The sequence below is a fragment of the Mirounga angustirostris genome, unplaced genomic scaffold (assembly GCF_029215605.1).
Source record: "Mirounga angustirostris isolate CCGP_5_RB_7025 unplaced genomic scaffold, mMirAng1.0.hap1 SCAF_10, whole genome shotgun sequence".
NCBI classification, from domain to species: domain Eukaryota; kingdom Metazoa; phylum Chordata; class Mammalia; order Carnivora; family Phocidae; genus Mirounga; species Mirounga angustirostris.
In genome coordinates, this window is record NW_026991718.1 from 76,784,798 (window position 1) to 76,811,402 (window position 26,605).

Here is a 26,605-nt window from a genome sequence, read left to right on the forward strand (position 1 = left end):
GCCCCTCCTCCAAAACTGCAGCTCAGTCTCACCTGTCTGAGCTTCACTCACACTAGCTCCACCGCTGAGCGATCTGTAACAAACTGCCCCACCTCTTTAAGCTTCTTTCCCTCAACTGTAAAATGAAGAACAATAGCTCTTCACACCGTTCAGGTGAAAATTAAACAAAATTACGCAGATGTAAGTGCTCTGCACGCTTTAAAGTAGGTACAGAAGTTAACCGTAATGTTTCCTGCGGTGCACTGGCCTCCCTCCCGCCTTGGGCGCCTTCCTCCACGATTTGCTCGCGCTCTCGCCCCTGACCGGGGCTCTTCTGCGTGCTTATCTGCTTGTTAACTTAATTAATAAATATTCACCGCCGTTGTTAATTTTCTCGGTAACAGTAAGCGCAGGGGACAATGCCATCCACCCTCTCCCCTAGCGTGGGGCTCTTGCTTTGGGTCCCAAAGCGCCTTGGGGATCCCGGACACCCACTCTCTCCACCTCGCCCCTGAACTCGCTTCGGAGCCCCGCCCCTACGGCCCGCTGGCCCCGCCTCCCCTGGGCGCGCGCTCTGAGGGCGGGGCCGGCTCAGGGAGCCGCTCCGTGATTGGCCGCGTCCGAGCAACCGAGGCGACGCCGTGGTCAACACGCAGCGCGGTGCGCGCTGGGGTCACAGAGAAATCGAACGTCTGGAATAATTCTTCTCGCCAAGCGGCGACCCTTCGCCTGTTGGAGTTGCTGCTTTATCAACCAGCGGGATGCGCGCCTCACCGACCCTTTGGGGTCACAGGGCCCCCAGAGGATGGGAGGGCGGCTGCTAAACAGGAACCTTCTTGTCTTTCATCCGACAGATTGCCTAGTAAGTGGGATGCGATCCCTTCCACGCCAGAGCCTTCGAGGCGCCGAGGTTTCCAGCAACCTGTGGAGGGAAAGCTTGGAATTACGCAGTTTCCGACTTGCACTGCCCTCCACAAAAGTTCAGCCACTTTTCCAGGTTCACTGAACTACTCTTTGGGTCAGGCTGAGACACAGGTACCCGACCCCTCCTGTTGTAAAGCTCTTCCCACCTTACCCCGCTCCCAGTGAAGCTCAGCTGCTCTGGTGGAGAACCAGCTTTCTTGGTTTCTGTCTTACCATAGGCCAACAGTAATAAGAAGGTGAAGTGCACATGGGCTTTGGAGTTAATACAAGAACCAGGAGAAATTTATTTATTTATTTTTAAGATTTTATTTATTCATTTGAGACACAGAGATACAGAGAGAGAGAGAAAGCATGAGCAGGGAGAGAGGCAGAGGCAGAGGGAGAGGGAGAAGCAGGCTCCCGCTGAGCCCCGAACCCGATGTGGGGCTCGATCCCAAGACCCTGGGATCATGACCTGAGCCGAAGGCAGATGCTTAACCATCTGAGCCACCCAGGCGCCCCAGTAGAAATTTATTTTTAGGAAATAATAATAACATGAATAGTCTAAAACAAAGGGATCTGCGTGGATTACAGCTTTCTACAACTTTCTGGTCTGGAATATCCTCTGGCTCTCTTCCATTCTTCTACAAGTACGTGGTTTTCACAATCACATCACTAAGACAAGCACCATTTTCTTTTCCTCTTTTTATATGGGCATACAACTTAATTAGTTTTAGTTTCCACTTTTATCTTCCTGGGAGCTCTTGGTTTCTTTCTTCTCAGAAATGACCTTCCTAGAGCAGACCTATTATCCTTAGATTTTCTTTTCTTGACCCCATTTTCTCAACTGTGGGCCAGTCCATTTCAGTCTCCCCTCCCTCTGCCCACATTATTTGAGCAGATGATCACAGGCTAGACTTGCTCCTCAGGGCAGGAGAATGGAGCGAGGAGTAGATTAAGGGTTTCTGGAGGAGAGTTGCAACAGGATACCCATGGGACTTCATCCCAGCTTCCTTTCTCCCTGGAAAAATTGTAATTCAAAACTCACATAAATCACAAGATATATCCACCTAATCTAGACTTCATTTTCAGCAATGGATATAGGAAGTTGTGGGTGTTGATAATAAACCAGAAGTATACCTAATGTTTAAGCTGAATTAATGGACTTGAGTCTGTGCGTTGTGCCTCAATCTCTGACCATATAGGAACTACTCTATTAAGCCATGCGGACTTCCTCAAGGTGCTCACCTCAGGATGACCTGGGGAATCTCTTGGCTGCCCCCTGTGGGCAGACTTTAGCAGCACAGGCTGACTGCCCTTGGCGCCTCTGGTTCCCTTAGTTGGGGCCTTTACTTGTGCCCACTTAACCTTTCTATTTTTTCCCCAAGCTCTGCCTGCCTGCTCCTACCTTTAGCTCAGACTTTCACTTTTTTCCCCCTGTTTATACTTCTTCATTCTCTTTTGGAAATCCCTTCCTATTTCCCCAAATTTTGCTCTTGGGATAGCTTTTAAAACAGGGCAGTGTTCTACTGGATTTGTTGTTTCTTGCTTCTGGATTCCTCTGTTCCCCAATTTGTAATAACCTCAGATGAAGAAATCCTGAAAAATCCCAGTAATAATAGTAACAACAAAGTAATATCTGGAAGATAGTATGTCTTTATAGTATGACAGCTATTTCCTGATATTAGCCTTGTTTGAACTAAAAAATTGCTGCCTTGTTTGAAAATCAGTATTCTTAGTAATTCTGAGTGATCAATTTAATTCAATTCAGCACCCTTACAAAGTGCCTGCTGTATTTAAGGCACTGTGCTGAGGACATTCATATAGTTTGTCCCTGTAGTCACTGACCCTTCTTTTAGTCTAGAGAGGATGAATCTGAAGTGCCCAAGGTCATATTGGTGAAGTGTCAAAGTGCAAGTTGGAGCTTTGCTGGGGAGATGCTGCAGAAGGTTGGTGAGGGGGTCTGGAGAGGCTTAATGGAGGAAGTAGAGCTTGAAATGGGCCTTGAAGTTTAAGATTTCACATAGGAGAACCGCCTGAGACCAGCTTGGAGCTAGGAAAGCAGGTGGGCAATGTGTGGAGGGGTTGCTTTGTCAGGTCATTTGGCATCATTGCTCTGGCAGGCTTCCTTGCTCTGACAGTATCTCTTATCCAGTTTGAGTGGAATGATCCCTTCTATTGGGAGATGCCCTTTCTTTCCTTCCCTGTTTTCTTGGGTTATTTCCATTGTCCAGGTGCTTTCATTTCTGATAATATGGGTCTTCTCAGGCTAAAAAATCTTAAGAGTCAAGATCTGAATCAGAATGACTCATACAGGGGCGCCTGGGTGGCTCAGTTGTTAAGCGTCTGCCTTCGGCTCAGGTCATGATCCCGGGGTCCTGGGATCAAGCCCTGCATTGGGCTCCCTGCTCGGCGGGAAGCCTGCTTCTCCCTCTCCCACCCCCCCCTGCTTGTGTTCCCTCTCTTGCTGTGTCTCTCTGTCGGATAAATAAATAAAATCTTCAAAAAAAAAAAAAAAAAAGAATGACTCATACAGGTTCTCAAATTCAGTAGAGCCATCCAGACCTTTTTAAAAATATTTATTTAAAATTTTTTAAGCCATGTGAGTGCAGGAGGCACTGGGGCATGCACCTTAGCTGGAGGATTCAATTGCCTTTTGTTTGGAAGCAAGAGTTGGCCTTAAAATGTACGACTCTTCTGAAACCTTTGTTTCCAAAATCCAGTCTAGGAGCCTTATAAGGACAATTTACATAGCTGTTCTGCCTTTTTAACCTATGACATGTAGCTCCCTCTAGTAAGAAGAACATAGGACGTGGGTGAGTGTGTGTTAGGGAGAAGAAAGATGAACTGGAAATGATGAAATAATCAAAAATCTTTATTCTGAGCTTCCTTTTCTTGTTTCTATGGGAACCGTTAGCCAAATTTAAAAGTCCTTCAGCTGGCAGTCTTTGTTGGACAGATCTCAAAAAGAAAGTTGAAGTCTGTTCTTGTTTTCATGTTCTGTGAGTCTAAAGTAGGAGAAGCCCAAACTGAATAGCTCATATGACTGGGAACTTGGGGGTAAAAAGGTACTTGGAGTAAAAGTGGGCATATAAATAAGGTACAATTACTAAAGGATAATGACTCTTAAATAATTTATTTGGACATAGCTCTTTCCAGTCTATCAAGTGCTTATCCATGCGTAACTCATTCATTGCTAATAATAATATATCTAGTATTGTTTCATGAGAACCCCCTAGCTTATGTCCAACTGATTTCTGTATTTGATTGATTTTCATATCATAACAGAGACATGCAGGGTATGTGGTTGGAGTTTTAGAAATGAGAAAAGGGAATATTTCTGTTGTTGAAAAGTTTTACAGTCCAGGGAACAAACATATGTGTTTCATACTCTGGGTACAGAGGTAAGCAGACCTTTCTTTTTCTCCCTGCCTGAAGTTGTGGTGAGTGGGTTAAGATTGCATTACAGTCTGGGCCACTCCTTCCCTCTTGTGTACAGGAGCTATATTTAGGCAGGTCTAGATAAGTTTAATATGTAGCATATTGCCTGGAGTTCAGTTGGTCCCAGAACAGCTGGCTACATGATTCAGAATGTTTAAGTCCAACTTTAAAATAAAACATTTGGAAAGTGAATCCATGTATTCTTGCTGGGCTGAGCTGTGACCTGGTTCCCACCCTGTCGCTAGCTCCCCCTTAGACACTCTACCTGTAGAACAGGTATGTTTCCTCTCGGGGTTTTGCCCTCTGTATCCTCTTTGGAAGTAAAAGGTCAGGTGCAATTATAATTGGAATACTGATGTGTAATGAAGGTTCAGGAGCGAATGTGTATTTTCTAAAATGGAAGAGCTTTGCATTTTTTCTGATTATAAAAGTAAACCCGCTTTCAGAAATGTTTAAATAATGTGAACTTTTAAATAACATAGAAAAGGCAAAAACTACATATATTCCCACCACACAGATAAAACTACTATAAACTGTTGGCAGTTACCTTTCTAGATGTTTTTCTCTGTGTACATATGGGGATATATGGATGGATATTGAACTTTATGGTTACATTTTAGCAATATATGTGGATATCTTCTTTGTCAGCAAATATGCATCTGTATTAAACATTTTTAATGATAGATTGAATTCCACTTAATGACTGTGCTGTAATTAATATTAAACCCATCCTTTGTTGATGTTAGATTGTTTTCAAGTCTTCAGGAAGTCTGATTTTGACAATTGCCCTTATGGGAGGTCTCTGTGACTTAGATCCTAATTCAGAGATGGAGTTATCAGCCTCATCTTCCGCCATCTCTGAGCAGCAGCTGCAGGGGCCAGAGGAACAAAGCAACACCAAAACAGACTTGGCCGGGCAGAGTCTCATCTCATCCGAGGAATGGCTAAAACTGCATGGACTTAAGAGCAACAAATTGACCTTGAAACAGATTCTGTCACAGATTGGATTCCCTCATTGTGAAGGTATAGTACTCACAAAGCAACGCTGGTTGGGAAACCCAACCAGCATGCCATCCTTTAGCCTTTGAGGGGGCTGCATCACTTCTGAAGGGCCCCCCAAAACCACAGGCCTCTGAGCTTGTTTTGATCTCACATCCTTATCCATAAAAAATGTACATGGACCCCCAATATATGTTTGTTACATAGATACATGATTGTCAGTCCACTTATTAAACATTGCTTAAATATTGCTTAATTTCATTCTTAGTCCTTTTAAAGATGAAATAAAAAGATAAATAGAAGTTGTATATATTCCAGCAGATGTCTTCTTCATCCCTTGGGATGCGCAAACCCCTTTGGGAGGCTGTTAAGACAATAGCTTTGCGTGGGTTCAGGGAGAATGTGCCGTTTTCCTGTTGTGGCCTCTCTTATGTGATGGGCTAGTTTTTCTAAACACACTGTTTAGAAGTTTGGTCCTGAACTCCCAGTAGTACTGCCCTCCAACAGGGAGTCTGGAGATGGGTGAGGGTGTGTTTTGTCTTTGTTTTTATTTATTTTCTGATGACATACTGGTTTGAGTTGTTCCTGAAATATAGGGCCTGGGGAGTCTTATGGAGTGTGAGATAGCCCACCTAGCAGGAGTGCCCTGTCCAACATGTCAGTAACACCCCACTTGAGGAGCACTCCTTCAATCAGGGCAATTGCCATTACTTGGATTTTACTCAGTAATTCTGGATTAGCCAATTAATTAATGAATTAAACACATATTTATTGAGTGGTCAATAATACTGTGTTTTGGAGATTTTTCACCAGTTCCTTTGGCAGCTTTGTTCCGTACTGGTGATAAGGAAGGTCTAGGGGATGTGGTTGTTATGGACTGATGTGGAGGCCCATTCTAATGACAAGGCCTTGCTTTTCAGAGCTCAGGCTGTGCATTCGTTCCCATTTATCCTTCCACAAGGGGTGATACAGCCCTGTATCTTCTAAATGCAGGGTGTATGGGATTCCTATATAAGGAAACAAAGCAGTTTTATCTTGTATATAAACTATATTTCAGTAACTATAATTCAGTCATTAATAATAGCAAAAATAGCAGTTCTTTATATTTTGCCAAGGTTTTTTCAATCTAAGGTCATGGAAGATACTGCTCTATGATTTTATTTTCTTTTAATGCCCTTGTTAGGTTTTGGCATCAGGATTATGTTGGGCTCATAAAATGATTTGAAAGTATCCCCTCCTCCTGTGTGTTCTTTTTTTTTTTTTTAATGTGGTGTTCAGTGATTCATTGTTTGCGTATAACACCCAGTGCTCATTACAACATGTGCCCTCCTTAATAACCATCCCTGGACTACCCCATCCCCCCTCCCCCCTCCCCTCTGAAACCCTCAGATTGTTTCCTGGAGTCCATAGTCTCTCATGGTTCATCTTCCCCTCTGATTTCCCCCACTTCAGTTTTCCCTTCCTTCCACTAATGTCCTCCGTGCTATTCCTTATGTTCCACATATGAGTGAAACCATGTGATAATTGTCTTTCTCTGCTTGACTTATTTCACTTAGCATAATCCCCTCCAGTTCCGTCCATATCGATGCAAATGGTAGGTATTCATCCTTTCTGATGGCTGAGTAATATTCCATTGTATATATGAACCACATCTTTATCCATTCATCTGCTGAAGGGCATCATGGCTCCTTTTACAGTTTGGCTATTGTGGACATTGCTGCTATGAACATTGGGGTGCATGTGCACTATCTTTTCACTACATCCGTGTCTTTGGGGTAAATACCCAGAAGTGCAATTGCTGGGTCATAGGGTAGCTCTATTTTTAACTCTTGTATGTTCTGATGGTGCTTTTATATGGGTGGTACTATTTCTTCTTTAAATGTTTGATGGAATTCACTAGTGAAACTTACCTGAGCCTGGAGTTGTGTTTGTAGGAAAAGTTTGATAATAGGCATAGAGATTTTCTGTTTCATCATGCCAATTTTGCAAAGTTATGTTTTTCAAGGAATTTGTCCATTTCATCAATGTTTTCTAATGTATTGACAAAACATGTTTCATAATATTCCCTTAACATTTTTTAATACCTGTAGAATCTAAAGATGTTCCCTCTTTCATTTCAGATATAATTTGTGTTTTTTTTTTCTCACTTCTTTCCTGGTAAGTCTTTTTCAGGGTATATCATAACTCTTCAAAGAACCAAATTTTGGGTTTTTTTTTTTTTCCTGTTCTTTGTTTTCTATTTCATTGATATCTGCTTCGACCTTTATTATTTTCTTTGACTTACTTTGAGTTTAATTTACATTTCTTTTTCTAGCTTAAAGTGGAAACTTAGATAATTGATTTTAAGCCTTTCTTCTCTTCTCATATAGTCATTTAAAATTCCTCTAAGCATTGCTTTAGCTGAATCCAAATCTTGATAGGTAATATTTTCATTGTCATTGAGTTCAGAATATTTTTTTCTCTTGGGACTTTTTTCTTTGATTCATTTTTAAGAGAAATGTTTACCTTATAAATATTTTAGGATTTTAAAGGAATCTTTGTTATATAATTTACTTTGTTGTATAATTTACTGTTATTTATGTCAGAAAACATAGCCTGTAACACTTTCATCTTTTGAAATGTGCTGATATTTGTGTTATGTCCCAACATGTATCTTGGTGCACATTTCATGTACACTTGAAAAGAATGTGTATTCTGCAGTTGTTCGTATTTATAGATGTTCATTAGTTCACGATGGTTGGTTTTATTCTATTATAGAGATGTGCAGTGTCTTTAGAGATTTTTTTGCCTCGTGGCTTTGTCCATTTCTCCCTATAGTTCTATCAGTTTTATTCATGTAGTTTGAAACGCTAAATACATACACATTTAGGATTGTCATAGCTTTCTGATGAATTAAATGTCCATCTCTGTCTCAGATGGTAGTCCTCGTTTTGACGTTTACTTTGATATTGATACAACCACTACAGCTTTCTTATCCTTCATTTGCACGGGGCATATGTTTTCAGTCTTTTGCTTTCAAACTATCTGTAGTCTCTCTATTTAAGGAGTGCCTCTTTAAACCATTCTCATAATCTGTCTTTTAATTGTAGTGTTTGGTTCTCTACATTTAATGTAATAATTGATGCAGTTAGAGTTAGGTATGCCATTTTACTATTTGTCTTACCTTTGTCTTTCCTCTGTTTCTCATTTCCTACCTTCTTTTGGGTAAATTGAATATTTTTTAATATTTCATTTCATCCCATTTAAACTTCAGTAGGCTTTTTAGGTATGCCTTTTTGCATTATGTTTTCAGTGGTTGCTCTAGTGATTATATCCTTGTCACAGTCTGCTAAAAATTAGCTTTGTACTACATCATGTAAGATGTAAGAATCTTGCAGCAGTATAACTCCACTTAGCCCCACTCCTGTCCTTGGTATTATTGTTTTAATGTATTTTATTTTATATACATCATAAATCTTACAAGCCAATGTTATAATTACTGCTTTAAAAAGTCATTTGTCTTATAAAGAAACTGAGTGGGAAAAAATAGCATTTTACAATCCACATATTTACTATTTATAATATTCATCCTTCCTATAAGACTTACAGTTCCATCTGGTGTTTGTTTCTAAAAAATTTCTTTTAAGCATTTCTTGTAGTGCAGGTCCTGCGAGTGGATGGATTTTCTTAGTTTTTGTTTATCTGATTTTGTTTTTATTTTACCCTTTTTTTTTTGGATGATTGGTTGATACTTTTTTTTTTTGGAGAGAGAGAGAGTGCGCGAGTGTACTTGTGCCATGCTAGGGGAGGGGCAAAGGGAGAGGGAGACAGAGAATACCAAGCAGTCTACACCCAGTGCAGAGCCCGATGCGGGGCTCGATCCCACAACCTTGAGATCATGACCTGAGCCAAAATCAAGAGTCAGACACCTAACCAGCTGAGCCACCCAGATGCCCCATTGGTTGATACTTTCTATCCTGAAATAATGATAGCTTTATAGGAAGTTGCAAAGATAATATAGACAGATCCCAAATACCCTTCCCTGAGTTTCTCATAATGGTTATATCTTATAAAGTTAGAGTATAATATCAAATCCAGGAATTTGACGTTGATGTGAATAATTCTGTGTAATTTTACCACTTGTGTAGATTTGTGTAACCATCACCACAATCAAGATACATAACTGTTTATCACCACAAAGATCTCCCTTGTGCTACCCCATTATAGTCGTACAGATACCCTACCCCCAATATCCTTAACTCCTGGGAATCACCAGTCTCTTTTCTATCTCTAATTTTCTCATGTAGAGAATGTTTATAAATGGAATCATGTAGTATGTGACCTTTTGAGATTGACATTTTTTCATTTGGTATTATTTCTTTGAGGTTCATCCAAGTTGTTGCATATAGCAATGGTTTGTTTCTTTTTATTGCTGTAGTATTCCAGAATATGAATGTACCACTGTTTGTTTAGCCAGTCACCATTAAAGACATCTGGGTAGTTTCCAGTTTGGGGCCATTACAAATAAGTCTGCTATGAGCAGTTGTTTATAGGTTTTTGCATGACCATAAGTTTTCCTTTCTCTGGGATAAATGCTCAGGAATGTAATTGCTGTGTGGTAAGTGTGTGTTTATTTTTTGTTTTGTTTAGTTTTATTTTGTCTTGTTAAGAAACTGCTAAACTTTTCCAGGGTAGCTGTATTATTCACGTCAGTAATATATGAGAGAGACAGTTTCTCCACATCATCACCAGCATTTGGTATTGTCACCATTTAAAAGTTTTAGCTGTTCTAATAGTTGTGTAGTGATATTTCGCTGTGGTTTTAGTCTGTATTTCCCTAATATCTAGTTTTGTTGAACATCTTTTCATGTGCCTATTCTGTATATTATCTTTGGCAAAATGAATGTTTCTTCATGTCTTCTGATCATTTTCTAATTAAATTTTTTCAATGTTGAGTTTTGAGAGCTCATTATATATTCTAGATATGAGTCCTTTGTCACGTATGTGGCTTGCAGATATATTTTCTTAGTCTGTAGCTCACCTTTTCATCCTCTTAAGAGAGTTTCTCAGAGCAAAAGTTTTAAATTTGGTGACTTTATTGATTTATCTATTATTTTCTTATATGGATCTTGCTAATTCTCAAAGACTTTCTCCTATATTTTTACTAAAAGTTTTATAGTTTTACACCTTATATTTAGCCCATGATCAATTTGAGTTACTTTCTGTATAAGTTTCATTTTTGGATTCTGGATATCCAGTTGCTCCAGCACCTTTATTTAAAATCAAAATGAAAAGCTTTTGTACAGTGAAGGAAATCATCAACAAAGAGACACCTATTGAATGGGAGAAGGTATTTGCAAATAATATATCCAAAGTATATAAAGGGCGTACACAACTCAACACCAAAAAAACACAACAACCTGATTTAAAAATGGGCAGGGGACCTGAATAGACATTTTTCCAAAGAAGACATCCAGATGGGCAATAGACTCATGAAAAGTTGCTCAACATCACTCATCATCAGGGACATGCCAATCAAAACCAAATGAGATATCACTTCACACCTGTCAGGATGGCTAAAGTAAAAAATGCAAGAAATAACAAATGTTGGTGAAGATGTACAGAAGAAGGAATCCTTGTACACTGGTGGTGGGAATGAAAACTGGTGCAGCCACTGTAGAAAACAATGTGGAGGTTCCTCAAAAAATTAAAAATAGAACTACCATATGATCCAGTAATTCTACTACTCTGTATTTACTCCAAGAAAAGGAAAACACTAATTTGAAAAGATTTGCACCCCTATGTTTATTACAGCATTATTTACAATAGCCAAGGTATGGAAGCAACCTAAGCGTCCATGGGTAGACTAATGGATAAGGAAGATGTGGTATATATATATACAATGGACTATTATGGCTCCATAAAAAGGATGAGATCTTATCATTTGCAACAATAAGGATAGACCTAGAGGGTATTATGATAAGTAAAATAAATCAGACTGAGAAGGATAAATACTATATGATTTTATTCATGTGGAATCTAAAAAACAAAGCAAATGAAGAAAACAAACAAAAAGCAGAGTCAGACCTATGCAGAGGACCTATGTTGGTTGCCAGAGTTGGGGTGGAGTGGAGGACATAGGATTCCAGTTATGGAATGAATAAATCACAGGAATAAAAGGCACAGCAAAGGGAATATAGCCAAGTATAGTGACATAGTGTAGCTACACTTTACGGGGAGCATATATTGTTTTGAGAAGTTGAATCACTATGTTGTACACCTGAAACCAATGTAGCATTGTATGTCAGCTGTATGAAAATTTAAAAAAATGAAATAATAAAATCAAAGACTGTCCTTTCTGTTTTGAATTGCTTTTGCATTTTTGTTAAAAATTAGGTGGTTGTACTTGTATGGGGCTATTTCTGGATTCTCTATTTTGTTTTATTTGTCGGTGTGTCTGTCTCTCTACCAATACCATAAAGTCTAGATTACTATAACTGTGTAATGTCTTGAAATGGGCAGACTGATTTCTGCAGTTTAATCTTTTTCAAAATTGTTTTAGATGTAATTTCTTTGCCTTTTCATATAAATTTTAGAATAACCATGTCTGTGTCTACAAAAATATTGCTGGGATTTTGACTGAAATTGCATTAAACCTGTGTATCAATTTAAGTAGAATTGACATCTTTACTATGTTGAGTTTTCCAGTCCATAAATATGGAATACCTTTCCATCTATTTACATCTTTGATTTATTTCATAAGCTGTTGTAATTTTCAATATACAAGTCTTGCACATGTTTTGTATTTTGTTTTTCTAAGCAATTGTTAATGCTTTTGTGTTTTTAATTTTGGTTTCCACATGTTCATTGCTAGTATATAGAAATATGGCTAATTTTTTTATGAGGATCTTCTATCCTGTGACCTTATTGAACTCACTAGTTCTAAGGATTTTTTTGTTGCTTTTGATTCCTTGGGATTTCTTGGTAGACCATCATGTCCTCTCCAGATAGGGAAAGTTTTCACTCTTCCTTTTGATGTGTATGCCTTGTATTTCCTTGTCTTACCATGTGCTGGCTGGCTAGAACTTTCAGTACCATGTTGAACAGCAATGGTGAGAGTGGACATCTTTACCTCATATCAGATCTTCAGGGAAAGTTTCAATCTTTTACCACTAACTATAATGTTAGCTGTAAGTTTTTTATAGAATTAAAAAAAATCAAGTTGAGGAAGGTCCCTTATATTCCTAATGTGCTGAGAAATTTTACCATGAATGGGTATTGAAGTTTTCTGTGTCAATTGAAAGGATCATGTGATTTTTTTTCTTCCCTAGGCTGTTAATTTGGTTGATTATATTGATTGGTTTTTGAATATTGAGCCAATATAGCTAATACATTTTTGCACATGTAATCATAAATGATATTAGTCTGTGGTTTTCTCTTTTTTTATACTGCCTTTGTCTGGTTTTGGTATCAGGGTAATATTGGCTTCATAGAATGAGTTGGGAAATGTTCCCTTGTCTTCTGTTTTCTGGAAAATATGTAGAATTTTAATTATTTCTTTTTTATTATTATTATGTTATTTAATCACCATACATTACATCATTAGTTTTTGATGTAGTGTTCCATGATTCATTGTTTGCGTATAACACCCAGTACTCCATGCAGAACGTGCCCTCTTTAATACCCATCACCAGGCTAACCCATCCTCCCACCCCCCTCCCCTCTAGAACCCTCAGTTTGTTTTTCAGAGTCCATCGTCTCTCATGGTTCATCTCCCCGAATTTTAATTATTTCTTATATGTTTGGTAGAGTTCTCCAGAGAACCTATCCAGTCCTGGAGATTTCTGTTTGAGAAGTTTTTAATTATAAATTCATTTCCTTATTAGGTATAATCTATTTCATATTAAGAAAGTTGTGGTAGTTTGTGTTTTTTGTGGAATTCATTCATTTCATCTAAGTTGTGTACTATATGTGTGTGGAGTTGGTTATAGTATTCCATTATTCTTTTGATGTCTGAAAGGTCTTTTTTTTTCTGTTTCATTCCTGGTATCAGTAATTCATGTCTTCTCTCCTTTTACTTTTGTCAATTTTATTAATCTTATTAACATACCAGCTTTTTATTTAATTGATTTTCTTTATTGCCTTCCTGTGTTCAATTTTCTTGATTTCTGTTTTGGTGTTTATCATGTATTTCCTTCTGCTTACTTTGGATTTGTTTTGCTGTTCTTTTTTACTTTCTTCATATGAGAACTTAGATTATTGACTTGTGACTTTTCATTTCTTCTTATATAAGCATTGCTTAAGCTGTGTTCCTCACATTTTTTATAGGTTGTATTATCATTTTCATTCAGTTTAAAGTATTTTTTAAATTTCTGTTGTACTTCCTTTTTGACCCATGGATTTTTCAGAAGCATGTTGTTTAGTTTCCAAGAATTTGGACATTTTCTTCTTATCTTTTTGTTACTGATTTCTAGTTTGTTTCCATTGTGGGCAGAGAACATACTCTGGTTTTAGTTCTTTTAAATTTTTTGAGTTTTTTTTTTTTTTTTTAATAGCCATGGATATGACTTGTCTTGGTGTATATTCTGTGCTTGTAAAAGAATGTGTATTCTTCTGTTGTTGTGTAGATTTTTCTATAAATGTCAATTAAATCCTGTTTGTTGATGGTGTTGTTGAGTATCATTGCTGACTTTTTGTCTAATTATTCTATCAATTGTTGAGAGAGCAGTATTGAAATCTCCAATTAGAGTTGTGAGTTTGTCTTTTTTTTCCTTTCAGTTCCATCAGTTTTTGCTTAAGATATTTGCAGTCCTTTTTTTGTGCATACACATTTAGGATTGCTATGTCTTCCTGGTGGGTTGACACAAATTTGTATAATGTTCTGCTCTATCCCTAGTAATAGTCTTTGCTCTTTAGTTTACTTTTCTGATATTAATATAGTCAATCTGCTTTCTTTTTATTTAATACTTAAATGGTATCTTTTTTCATTCTTACACTCTTAGCTTATATATGTCTTTATGTTTGAGGCAAGTTTCTTGTAGATACCCTATTGTTGCGTCATTATTTTAAATCCTCTTTGCAATCACTAATTTTTTCTCTGTTTTTAAATTTATTAGGTATTTATTTTAATTCCAGTATAGTTAATGTACAGTGTTATCTTAGTTTCAGATATACAATATAGTGATTTGATAATTCCATACATCACCCGGTGTTCATCATGACAAGTACAGTCCTTAATCCCCATTGCCTATTTCACCCATTCCCCCACCCACCTACCCTCAGATAATCACCAGTTTGTTCTCTATGGTTAAGAGTCTGTTTCTTGGTTTGTCTCTCCTTTTTTTTTTCTTTGCTTGTTTCTTAAATTCTACATATGAGTGAAATCATATGGCATTCAGCCATAAAAAAGAATGAAATCTTGCCATTTACAATGACATGGATGGAGCTAGAGAGTATAATGCTAAGTGAAATAAGTCAGTCAGAGAAAGCCAATCACTATCTTTTAATTGTTTTACTCAGGCCATTTACATTTAATGTAATTATTAATTTGTTAGGGCTTAGACTGCGTATTGCCTTTTTGACCTTTGCCTTAATCATTGTGGACAAAAGAACCAGGAGACCAAGAAACAAACCTTGTTTTTCCTCTCCGTGCATTTGTGCATTAAAGGATTATGCATGTCATAAATAGTTAGCTTATATAATAGCACCTAGAAACACCTCATTTAGGACAGAATACCAAGCATCATAGATTTTTGGTGTCACTGGGGATATAATTTGAATGGTGTCAGAGAAGAACATTTTGAAATAAAAATAAACATTGATAATGCACCATTTTGACTACTTTTCTTTATAAAAATGCAGATTATGTGACTTCTCTGGGGAGACTTGTGGCTTCCCGGTATGCTGATGGCCTGTTTCCACAGTTCTACAGACCCGAAGATGGCAGAGTATACAACGTAAGTCGTAAGTCGGAGTTCCCTTGATGGACAGGCCCTATGACATGCTTCTAGGTCTGGGAGTGGCCTATGTGGAGAGGCGCACACTGCTTCCTATTGAAGTGGATGTGGATCCAAGGCCTTATCAGGGCTAGAGGCTTTCTTGTGACAGTGTGAAGAGTGCTGAAAGTTACGGCTTAGGACCTGGGAAGGGAAGCACTTGACCTGTTAGAGATGAGTGCATGAAGCTGTTGACCAGAAAGTAAAAACCTTTGCATATCAGTACCTTGTTTTTCCTTGAAAATAAAGAAGAAGAGTAGTATGACCAAGGTTAGCACACAAGCAAGAGCAGCTGCTGACCTGACAAATGCCCTGGGAATAGAGGGCCACTTTTACATGTAGTCATGGACAGAGCAAGCGGCACCTGTTACTGGAGTCCTGAATTCCGACAATTCAGTACGTGACTCGTGTACCCCCATAAGGTGTCTGTCCCTGCATATACCCTGGCCCACCACAGGGAGCTCACAAAGATGCATGTCCCATCAAATCACTTTATGGATATTTGTTTGTGTCAGTGCACATCTATGTACCACCTGGACTGTTACTTCTAAATATTGAAAAAGTTTAGGAGTGCCTGGTTGGCTTAGTTGGTAGAGCATGCGACTCTTGATCTCAGAGTTGTAAGTTCAAGCCCCACGTTGGGTGTAGAGATGACTTAAAAATTCAAATCTTAAAAAAAGTTTAAATTACTTTTTAAACTTAGCCTGGTTCTAAGCAATAATATCCATAGAATCTTGAGTTTGGTGTGCTCAATATATATATATTTTTTAATTTTATTATGTTATGTTAGTCACCATACAATACATTATTAGTTTTTGATGTAGTGATCCACGATCCATTGTTTTCGTATAACACCCAGTGCTCCATGCAGTACGTGCCCTCCTTAATACCCATCACCAGGCTAACCAATCCCCCTTCCCCCCTCCCCTCTAAAACCCTCTTTGTTTCTCAGGTCCACAGTCTCTCATGGTTCATCTCTCCCTCCAATTCCCCCCGCCCATTTTTCCCTTCCTTCTCCTAATGTCCTCCATGCTATTCCTTATGTTCCATAAATAAGTGAAACCATATGATAATTGACTTTCTCTGCTTGACTTATTTCCCTTAGCATTATCTCCTCTAGTCCCATCCATGTTGATGTAAAAGTTGGGTATTCATCCTTTCTGATGGCTGAGTAATATTCCATTGTATATATGGACCACATCTTCTTTATCCATTCATCTGTTGAAGGGCATCTCGGCTCTTTCCACAGTTTGGCTAGTGCGGACATTGCTGCTATGAACACTGGGGTGCATATAGCCCTTCTTTTCACTACATCTGTGGCTTTGGGGTAAATACCCAGTAGTGCAATTGCTGGGTCATAAGGTAGCTCTATTTTTAAATTTTTGAGGAACCTCCACACTGTTTTCCAAAGTGGCTGTACCAACTTGCATTCCCACCAACAGTGTAAGAGGGTTCCCCTTTCTCCACAACCTCTCCAACATTTGTTGTTTCCTTCCCTGTCCATTTTTGCCATTCTAACTGGTGTAAGGTGGCATCTCAGTGTGGTTTTGATTTGGATTTCCCTGATGGCTAATGACGATGAACATTTTTTCATGTGTCTGTTAGCCATTTGTATGTCTTCTTCAGAGAAGTGTCTGTTCATCTCTTCGGTCCACTTTTTGACTTGATTATTTGTTTTTTGGGTGTTGAGTTTGAGAAGTTCTTTATAGATTTTGGATACCAGCCCTTTATCTGTAGTGTCCTTTGCAAATATCTTCTCCCATTCTGTGGGTTGCCTCTTAGTTTTGTTGACTGTTTCCTTTGCTGTGCAGAAGCTTTTTATCTTGATGAAGTCCCAAAAGTTCATTTTTGCTTTTGTTTCACTAGCTTTTAGAGATGTATCTTGAAAGAAGTTGCTGTGGCCGATGTCAAAGAGGTTGCTGCCTATGTTCTCCTCTAGGATTTTGATGGATTCCTGTCTCACACTGAGGTCTTCATCCACTTTGAGTTTATCTTTGTGAATGGTGTTAGAGAATGGTCGAGTTTCATTCTTCTGCATGTGGCTGTCCAGTTTTCCCAGCACCATTTATTGAAGAGACTGTCTTTTTTCCATTGCATGTTTTTTTCCTGCTTTGTCGAAGATTATTTGACCATAGAGTTGAGGGTCCATATCTGGGTTCTCTATTCTGTTCCATTGGTCTGTATGTCTGTTTTTGTGCCAGTACCATGCTGTCTTGGTGATCACAGCTTTGTAATATAGCTTGAAATCGGGCAACGTGATGCCCCCAGCTTTGTTTTTCTTTTTCAACATCTTGGCGATTCGGGGTCTTTTCTGATTCCATAGAAATTTTAGGATTGTTTGTTCCAGCACTTTGAAACATGTCATTGGAATTTTGATCGGGATGGCATTGAAGGTATAGATTGCTCTGGATAGCATAGAGTTTTTTTTTTTTTTTAAGATTTTATTTATTTATTTGACAGAGAGAGACACAGCGAGAGAGGGAACACAAGTAGGGGGAGTGGGAGAAGGAGAAGCAGGCTTCCCGCTGAGCAGAGAGCCCGATGTGGGGCTCGATCCTAGCATAGACATTTTAACAATGTTTATTCTTCTGATCCATGAGCATGGAATATTTTTCCATCTTTTTGTGTCTTCTTCAATTTCTTTCATGAGTGTTCTTTTTTTTTTTTTTTTAAAGATTTTTATTTATTTATTTGACAGAGAGAGACACAGCGAGAGAGGGAACACAAGCAGGGGGAGTGCGAGAGGGAGAAGCAGGCTTCCTGCCGAGCAGGGAGCCTGATGTGGGGCTCAATCCCAGGACCCTGGGATCATGACCTGAGCCAAAGGCAGACACTTAACCGACTGAGCCACCCAGGGGCCTCTCTTTCATGAGTGTTCTGTAGTTCCTAGAGTATAGATCCTTTACCTCTTTGGTTAGGTTTATTCCGAGGTATCTTATGGTTTTGGTGCTATTGTAAATGGAATCGTTTCTTTAATTTCTCTTTCTACAGTGCGTTGTTAGTGTATAAGAAAGCAACAGATTTCTGTGCATTGATTTTGTATCCTGCCACATTACTGAATTGCTGTACGAGTTCTAGTTATTTGGGGGTGGAGTCTTTTGGGTTTTCCACGTAAAGTATCATGTCATCTGTGAAAAGAGAGAGTTTGACTTCTTCTTTGCCAATTTGAATACCTTTTATTTCTTTTTGTTGTCTGATTGCTGTTGCTAGGACTTCTAGTACTATGTTGAACAACAGTGGTGAGAGTGGGCACCCTTGATGTGTTCCTGATCTTAAGGGAAAGGCTCTCAGCTTTTCCCCATTGAGGATGATATTCGCTGTGGGTTTTTCATAGATGGATTTTATGAGCTTGAGGAATGTTCCCTCTATCCCTATACTCTGGAGAGTTTTAATCAGGAAAGGATGTTGTATTTTGTCGAATGCTTTTTCTGCATCAATTGAGAGGACCATATGGTTCTTCTCCCTCCTCTTATTAATGTGTTCTATCACATTGATTGATTTGCGAATGTTGAACCACCCTTGCATCCCAGGGATAAATCCCACTTGGTCGTGGTGGATGATCCTTTTAATGTATTGTTGGATCCTATTAGCTAGGATTTTGTTGAGGATTTTGGAATCCATATTCATCAGGGTTACCAGTCTGAAATTCTCCTTTTTGATGGGGTCTTTGCCTGGTTTGGGGATTAAGGTAATGCTGGTCTCATACAATGAGTTTGGAAGTTTTCCTTCTGTTTCTATTTTTTGAAACAGCTTCAGTAGAATAGATATTAATTCTTCTTTGAATGTTTGGTAGAATTCCCCAGGGAATCCATCAGGCCCTGGACTCTTGTTTTTTGGGAGGTTTTTGATCACTGCTTCAATCTCATTAGTGATTATTGGCCTATTCAGGTTGCCAATTTCTTCCTGTTTCAGTCTTGGCAGCTTATAGGTTTCCAGGAAGGCCTCCATTTCATCCAGATTGCTCGGTTTATTGGCATATAGTTGTTGATAATAATTTCTAATAATTGTTTCTATTTCCTTGGTGTTAGTCGTGATCTGTCCCCTTTCATTCATAATTTTATTAATTTGGGTCCTTTCTCTTTTCTTTTGGATAAGTCTGGCCAGTGGTTTATCAATGTTGTTAATTCTTTCAAAGAACCAACTTCCAGTTTCATTGATCTGATCTACTGTGTTTCTGGTTTCTAATTCATTAATTTCTGCTCTAATTTTAATTATTTCTCTTCTAATGCATGGCTTAGGCGTCGTTTGTTGCTTTTTCTCTAGTTCTTTAAGGTGTAGAGTTAGTTGGTGAATTTGGGATTTTTCTATTTTTTTGAGTGAGGCTTGGATGGCTATGTATGTACCCCTTAGGACCGCCTTTGCAGTATCCCATAGGTTTTGGACCGATGTGTTTTCGTTCTCATTGATTTCCATGAATTGTTGAAGTTCTTCTTTGATTTCTTGGTTGACCCAAACATTCTTGAGCAGAGTGGTCTTTAGCTTCCAAGTGTTTGAATTTCTGCCAAATTTTTTCTTGTGATTGAGTTCCAGTTTTAGAGCATTGTGGTCTGAGAATATGCAGGGAATAATCTCAATCTTTTGGTATCGGGTGAGACCTGATTTGTGACCCAGTATATGGTCTATTCTGGAGAAAGTTCCATGTGCGTTCGAGAAGAATGAGTATTCTGTTGTTTTAGGGTGGAATGTTCTGTAAATATTTCTGAGGTCCATGTGGTCCAATGTATCATTCAAAGCTCTTGTTTCCTTGTTGATTTTCTGCTTAGATGATCTGTCCATTGCTGAGAGTGGAGTACTGAGGTCTCCTACAATTAACGTATTGTTATCAATATGACTCTTTATTTCGGTTAACCGTTGGCTTATGTAGATGGCTGCTCCCATGTTGGGGGCATAGATATTTACAAATGTTAGATCTTCTTGTTGGATAGACCCTTTAAGAATGATATAGTGTCCTTCTGTGTCTCTTATTACAGACTTTAGTTTAAAATCTAATTTGTCTGATATAAGAATTGCTACCCCAGCTTTCTTTTGAGGTCTGCTGGCATGGAAGATGGATCTCCATCCCTTCACTTTCAGTCTGGATGTATCTTTAGGTTCAAAATGAGTCTCTTATAGACAGCATATGGATGGGTCCTGTCTTTTTATCCAATCTGCAACCCTGTGCCGTTTTATGGGAGCGTTTAGGCCATTCACGTTGAGAGTGATTATTGAAAGATATGAATTAATTGTCATCATGTTGCCTGTGAAGACGTTGTTTTTATAGATTGTCCCTGTAAATTTTTGTTGTAGATCACTCTTGGGGTCTTTCTCCTTTTATAGAATGCCCCTTAATATTTCTTGCAGGGCCGGCTTAGTGGTCACATATCCTTTCAACTTCTGCCCGTCGTGGAAGCTCTGCATCTCTCCATCCATTCTAAATGAAAGCCTTGCCAGATGAAGTATTCTTGGCTGCATGTTCTTCTCATTTAGTACCCTGAATATGTCTTGCCAGGCCTTTCTGGCTTGCCAGGTCTCTGTAGATAGGTCTGACGTTATTCTGATGTTCCTCCCTCTATACGTAAGGAATCTTTTCCCCCTAACTGCCCTTAAGATGGTTTCCTTGGCTCTAAGATTTGCAAGTTTTACTATTACATGCCGGGCGTTGGCCTGTTTTCCTTGATCTTAGGAGGGGTCCTCTCTGCCTCTAGGACTCTAATGTTTGTTTCATTCCCCAGATTAGGGAAGTTCTCAGCTACGATTTGCTCAAATACATCTTCTAGCCCTCTCTCTCTCTCCACTCCCTCTGGGATTCCAATGATTCTGACATTGGAACGCCTCACGGTGTCAGTTATTTCTCTGATTCTATTTTCATGGACTCTGAGTTGTTTTTCCCTGGCCTCCTCTTTTCCCTTTTTATCTATTATATTGTCTTCCAGATCGCTTATTCTCTCTTCTGTCTTGGTTACCCTAGCTGTTAGATTATTTAGATTGGATTGGATCTCATTGATAGCATTTTTAAGTTCTGCCAATTCACCTTTTATTTCTGCCCTTAGAGACCCTGTGTTGCCATTAATTGATTTCTCCATTCTAGCCATTGTCTTCACAATTGCTAGCCTGAATTCCATCTCCGACATCTTGGTTATATCTGCATCCATTTGAAAATCTGCAGCATAAGTCATAATCTCTGAGTCTTTTCTTTTTGGGGGCTCTTCCTCCTAGTCATTCTGTTGAGGGGTGTTTGAGGGAATGTATAGAGTCCAAATTATTGACCAGAACCCAAGCAAGATGCACCTGTTTTCTTGGGACCTTAGGGTTGCTGGCCTCTTGTTTTCCCAGCCTGTCTTCTGCGGGAGAGGCCTGCCGCGCTGTTACTCAGGCAACCCTGTTTGGGCAGAGTTGCCCTGCGCCCCTGTGGCAGGGGATGGGCTCAGTGGGAATCAGTGTTTGGGGCTTTTGTTCTCTGGTGGCTTTATCTGGCGGCTTTCTGCGTCTCTTCCGCGAGTCAGAGCAGAAGTGACCGTTTCCAACCCTGTGCCTCAGAGCAGAGAGACCTCAGTCTGTTCTTCAGTGCGCCCTCCAGGCCACACCGTCTCCGTTTCTGTCCGTGCTGCTATAAACTGCAGCGTCCTGGGTTGTGCGCCCTTCCGCAGTGCTCCCAGTCCTGCCTCCGGGTCGGAGCACGTCTCTGCCCTTTGTGCTTCTAAAACCGCCAGCCACTCCCAGTTTGCATGCGCACATGACTCTGCCGCTTGAGGTTCTGTCCCGGGGACTGCAGTTCACCGGCGCGACCCTGGCGCACCGGGTTTCTGTCTCGGAGGCTGCAGTTTGAGTGCACGCGGCCGTCGCTCCGGGTTTCTGTCTGGGGGGCTGTGGTTCATGTGCATGTGACCCTGCCGGTCTGGTTTTCCACTCCGGGGGCTGCCCTAAAGTCCTTTCCCCGCCGCTACGGTCTGCGAGTCTGTGCCCCGTCCCCAGTGCAGGAGGCTGTCGCTCACCGATGGTGTAGGATCCCCACGGCCAGGCACCCTCCCGCTGCCATTTATCCTCCCATATCTGCCCGCAGAATCACGTCTCTCCGCTTCGTACCTCAAAACCAACTGCCTGCGATATTCTGTTTGTAGAGATCCAGATCTTCTTACATCTGAGGCTGGTTTCGTGGGTGCTCAGAGTGGTCTGGTAGATATCCAGCTCAATTCGGGGACCAGTTGAAATAGGGTCCCCTATTCCTCTGCCATCTTTCCCCTCTGCTCAATATATTTTTTATCTGAACTACATGGAAATCAGTACAGAACTATTGAAAACATCCATCTTTGCCATTTGATCACCTCCACAGGCCCTGCGACATGGTCCCTCCCTGGTTTCTGTACTGTGGTAGAAAGTTTAATAAGTGCTGTGGATACTGGTGAGAGATTTAGGAATTTTGCCTTTAGCAGCCATGGAAAGCAATAGGAATTGGTGCTGGAGCTTGAGGAATAAGCTGAAGAGACGTAGGGGATAGAGAAGGAAAGCATTTTAAGTCAGAGGGAACAGCACGAACCAAGGCATGAAAATGTGGAGTTACGTGGTGTGTTCAGAAAACACATTTTCCTTGACAGTTTAGGTATTTAGGGGGTGTTCTAAGGGTTGTTAAAGTTAAAAATAAGTACCAGATCTTTCAAACTTTGATTCTTCACAGAAGAGGGCACATTATTTTCTTACTCCTTTTCTGTCTCTTGCCTCCCTACACCCTGAGATGCCTTGCACAGTTGTGCTTGATCTGTGTGACTGATGGTTTATTTGTGTATATGAGAAATTGCCTGCAAGCCTCTGTCACCTTTTGGGGACAGCCTCTAGAGGTGTTGGTGGCAGCTATGAGTGATCAAGTGATCCAGGTACCGGGGAGCTTGGCCTGAGAGACAAGAGAATACAGGGCACAGGTTATGAGCAGGAGGGTGAGTTAATGGGGTGGCATCACTTAGAAGAAGCCAGGCAGATGTGCTGGCATGTCTAGAAGCATTTTCAGAAATATTTTTGGCATGTTGTCCTTAGGAAAACTTTAGTGAGACTTATTTTTTCTCATCTGCCTTTGCTCTCTCTTCTACCTAATTCCTTTAAAAGTTCTTTTCTTCTACGTAATTCCTTAAAATGTCCCCTGAACATTTGCTGGTGAAGGTAATTCTATAATTATAAAGATAAAATGTAATTTAGAAACACATGTTTTTTAAAAAAGAGTGCTGTATTTTGAAAAGATCACATCATCATTTCTTCTGTGGGGAATCATCCAAAGGTTTTTTTAGTTGAAATATTGGGACACTTCCTCGTGGATTATGTGGGGTTTAGAGGATCATCTACAAAATTGTTATTAATGCCCAGTTCTTAATATTCTTTTTTTTTTTTTTTTAAAGATTTTATTTATTTGACAGAGAGAGAGAGAGAGCACAAGTAGGCAGAGCAGCAGCAGAGGGAGAGGGAGAAGCAGGCTCTCTGCTGAGCAGGGAGCCCGATGTAGGAGTCAATCCCAGGACCCTGGGATCATGACCTGAGCCGAAGGCAGACGCTTAACCGACTGAACCACCCAGGTGCCCCTGATGCCCAGTTCTTGATAGCAGAGGCCATGACTCAGTGGGCCCCATTGTTCCTGGCTGCACGATAGTTCAGATGATGTATGTTGGTGTGTTTTTGTTCTGTTTCTTTTTTTTTTCTGCTTTGATTTTCATTAAGTTGACAGCTAAATCAGAACTGATCTATCAGTTTGTGGAACATTTAACACAAGCTGTGGAGAGTTACAAGCAGCGGATGGACTGGCTCACCAGCAGAAGCCGGCAGATTTTTGGTGTCGTCTTGGAACAGTGCATCACCATAGTGCTGGATTTTGGTGGCATGCTGGAGGAGGAGCTTAATCTGTGCCAAGATGCTCTAACAATGGTCCTCCAGGAGCAGGTGGCTCATATAGCCAAGTTTAATATCATACGGTGAGTTCCCTTTGGAAGGGAATATTTCAGTGAAACTTCATAAGTAGTTTTCATTTATTTAGAGTTAAGTAACATATCTTCGGGGAGGGAGGAGGTATTATCTTGTCATTTCCTAGAATGTGTAATTCCAGCAGAAGACCCACAGTGAAAACTTATATCTGTTTTGCATGTGGCATCTTAGTTTTGAAATTAGAAGACATTTAGAAACACACTTTTCTTCAATTCATGGCAAGATCAAAATATAAGAATAGGAATTACACTGAATATATACTTAAGGCCATACAAATCTCTTTGGTCATTTTAGATTTTAGCCTGAATAATGAATTCAGCCTTGTCACAGCTATCACTGTTTTTTTCAGACTGAGCTTGTGACCCCATTGTAAGTTGACCCCCTTAATAGAACAGCAGGTGGCCGGCTTTATAGAATTTCCTATATTTCAGAGTTTTCACAATCAATTATTTACAGATTCTTGGATTCAAGAGAATTTGGGCTCTAAGGCCAACTTTTCATGTGGAACAGTGGCTGTACCTCCCTGACAGGAAAAATCTGGATGAAGGAGGCATCTACCTAATTGAGTTTTTCTTTTGAAGAAAATATCTTCAGCTAAACAGATGACATCTTTGGGGATGTTGCCTAATTGTGTTCTATCCCAGATTTTTATTTCTGTCATAGATATATTACTGAAGGAATCAAGTCTTAAGTCTGCAACACTTTAGCTTTTTTGGAAACCTACGCTATAGCATTTAGGCCACTCAGCCACATTTCTACCAGAGGGGCCACATAGAGGTGACACAGGTGTGCGGCAGCTTCTGTCTCAGGGTGGTTTATGAGGGACAGCTCAGGCTGGTTCATTAGTCCTTGACTCATAGAATTCTTATAATTGTGAATGCATATATGATTTATATAATTTGTTCAATTATAAACACAGAGATAAAGAGATTCAAATGGCTATTCTTTCTTGGGGGGATTCCATCACTGCTTTCTTTCTAAGTCCACACTACATGGTTTAATCACATGTTCCCAGGATTTAAAAACTAATACTTTGCTGAACTCAATACTGTTTTTGATCCAGAAGAGGGAACTGATGGGAATTTGGAACAATGAAAACAATGTCTTAAAAGAATTAGAAATAAAATTTTCGACTGTTAAAATTGTCGCTGATTTACAAATCTTACTGCTGTGAATCCTTATAAATTTACTATTAGTGGAAGATAGTTGTATATAAACCTGCCTGTTTATGAAAATAATTCCCTCAATAATTTTAATGCAGCCGTTAATGTTTACATTTTTGAGATTGTTTAATTCTCCTGTATGCATTGTCTTTCCTAGTCAGTACAGCTTATGGAAGGTAAGGGTGCTTTGGAGACTGATCTTAAACAGCTCGCCCAATGTATTGGTAACTTTTAGAGGGCCAGGAACTGTTTTCTCTCCTTCAGCTCTGGTGATGTTAAGTAGCTTGTCGCTTGCAGCTCTGAGACTGAGGGCTGACAGCTAGGTTGCCCACTGCCCAGTGACAGCCCCGTGGGATTCTTTTCAGGGTTTCCCAGCGGCCTGTGAAATGGCAGGAAAATGCTGTTCCTGTGACCGAGCAGTCCATAGCCGCTGCCATCAGTTGGGTTGAGAAACTGCCTTTTGAGCTGGCTGTGAGCCAGGCTAGCTGCCTGGACGCTCTGCTGGAAGCTGGGAACGACAAAACGGTAAGTGTGCATCCATGGCGGGCCCCAGGTCACACTGGTGGCTTCCAGTTTCTTTCTCTACACCCAGTACCCCCATACTGCCTTTCAGCTGACCTGGGTCCTCCCAGCAGCATCCCACAGAGACCCCATCACTGGCACTGGGGAGTCCTGAAAGTCTCAGTCCTCTTCACCTCTGAATTTGGAACCACTTGAGAAATAGGTGACGGGCCCCAAGTGGGGATCAAAATAGCAGCTTTGGTGATGGCAGAGCTGGAGAAACCAAAATGAGACTCCCTAACCCTGCCCCCTGAGCCTGGCGGGGCTCCCTCTGGGTGATTAGGGCACAGGGTCAAGCCCCATTTAGCCAGTGCCAGCAGGGCCACGTGCTGCTCACAGCCACTGAGCAGTGAGAAAGGACAGGGAATTCGGCATAGTTGTGCATCTCTCATATTTTAGTTCTGCTCTTGTGCTCCTGACAATTAGATAAATCAGTCCATCTCTTATGAGGGAGAGAGGTTGGGAGACTCTTCATAGAACCCCGAGGTTGAGGAAATAGGGATTCCCCACATCTATGTTCTGAATCTCTCCCAGTTCCTCTTCTTCACAAATGGATCTGTTATGTGCTTTCCAAGGTGAAGTATATCTACATAGATGCATCATCCATTTTTGAATATTAATGCATTCACATGTTTTTTTTTTTTTTAA

At 40.0% G+C, this 26,605-nt stretch overlaps 1 protein-coding gene across 1 annotated transcript in view; it reads left to right on the plus strand.

Moving 5' to 3' along the window:
• The first annotated feature begins 670 nt into the window (after window positions 1-670).
• Window positions 671-26,605, plus strand: part of VWA3B (von Willebrand factor A domain containing 3B) — a 211,482-nt gene continuing 185,547 nt past the window's right edge. Inside the window, exons 1-5 of the mRNA XM_045886208.2 lie at window positions 671-841; window positions 5,137-5,346; window positions 15,163-15,257; window positions 23,973-24,223; window positions 25,762-25,921. Coding sequence (XP_045742164.1) covers window positions 5,151-5,346; window positions 15,163-15,257; window positions 23,973-24,223; window positions 25,762-25,921 — 702 coding nt within the window. The 5' untranslated portion in view covers window positions 671-841; window positions 5,137-5,150. The remainder of the gene's footprint in view (window positions 842-5,136; window positions 5,347-15,162; window positions 15,258-23,972; window positions 24,224-25,761; window positions 25,922-26,605) is intronic.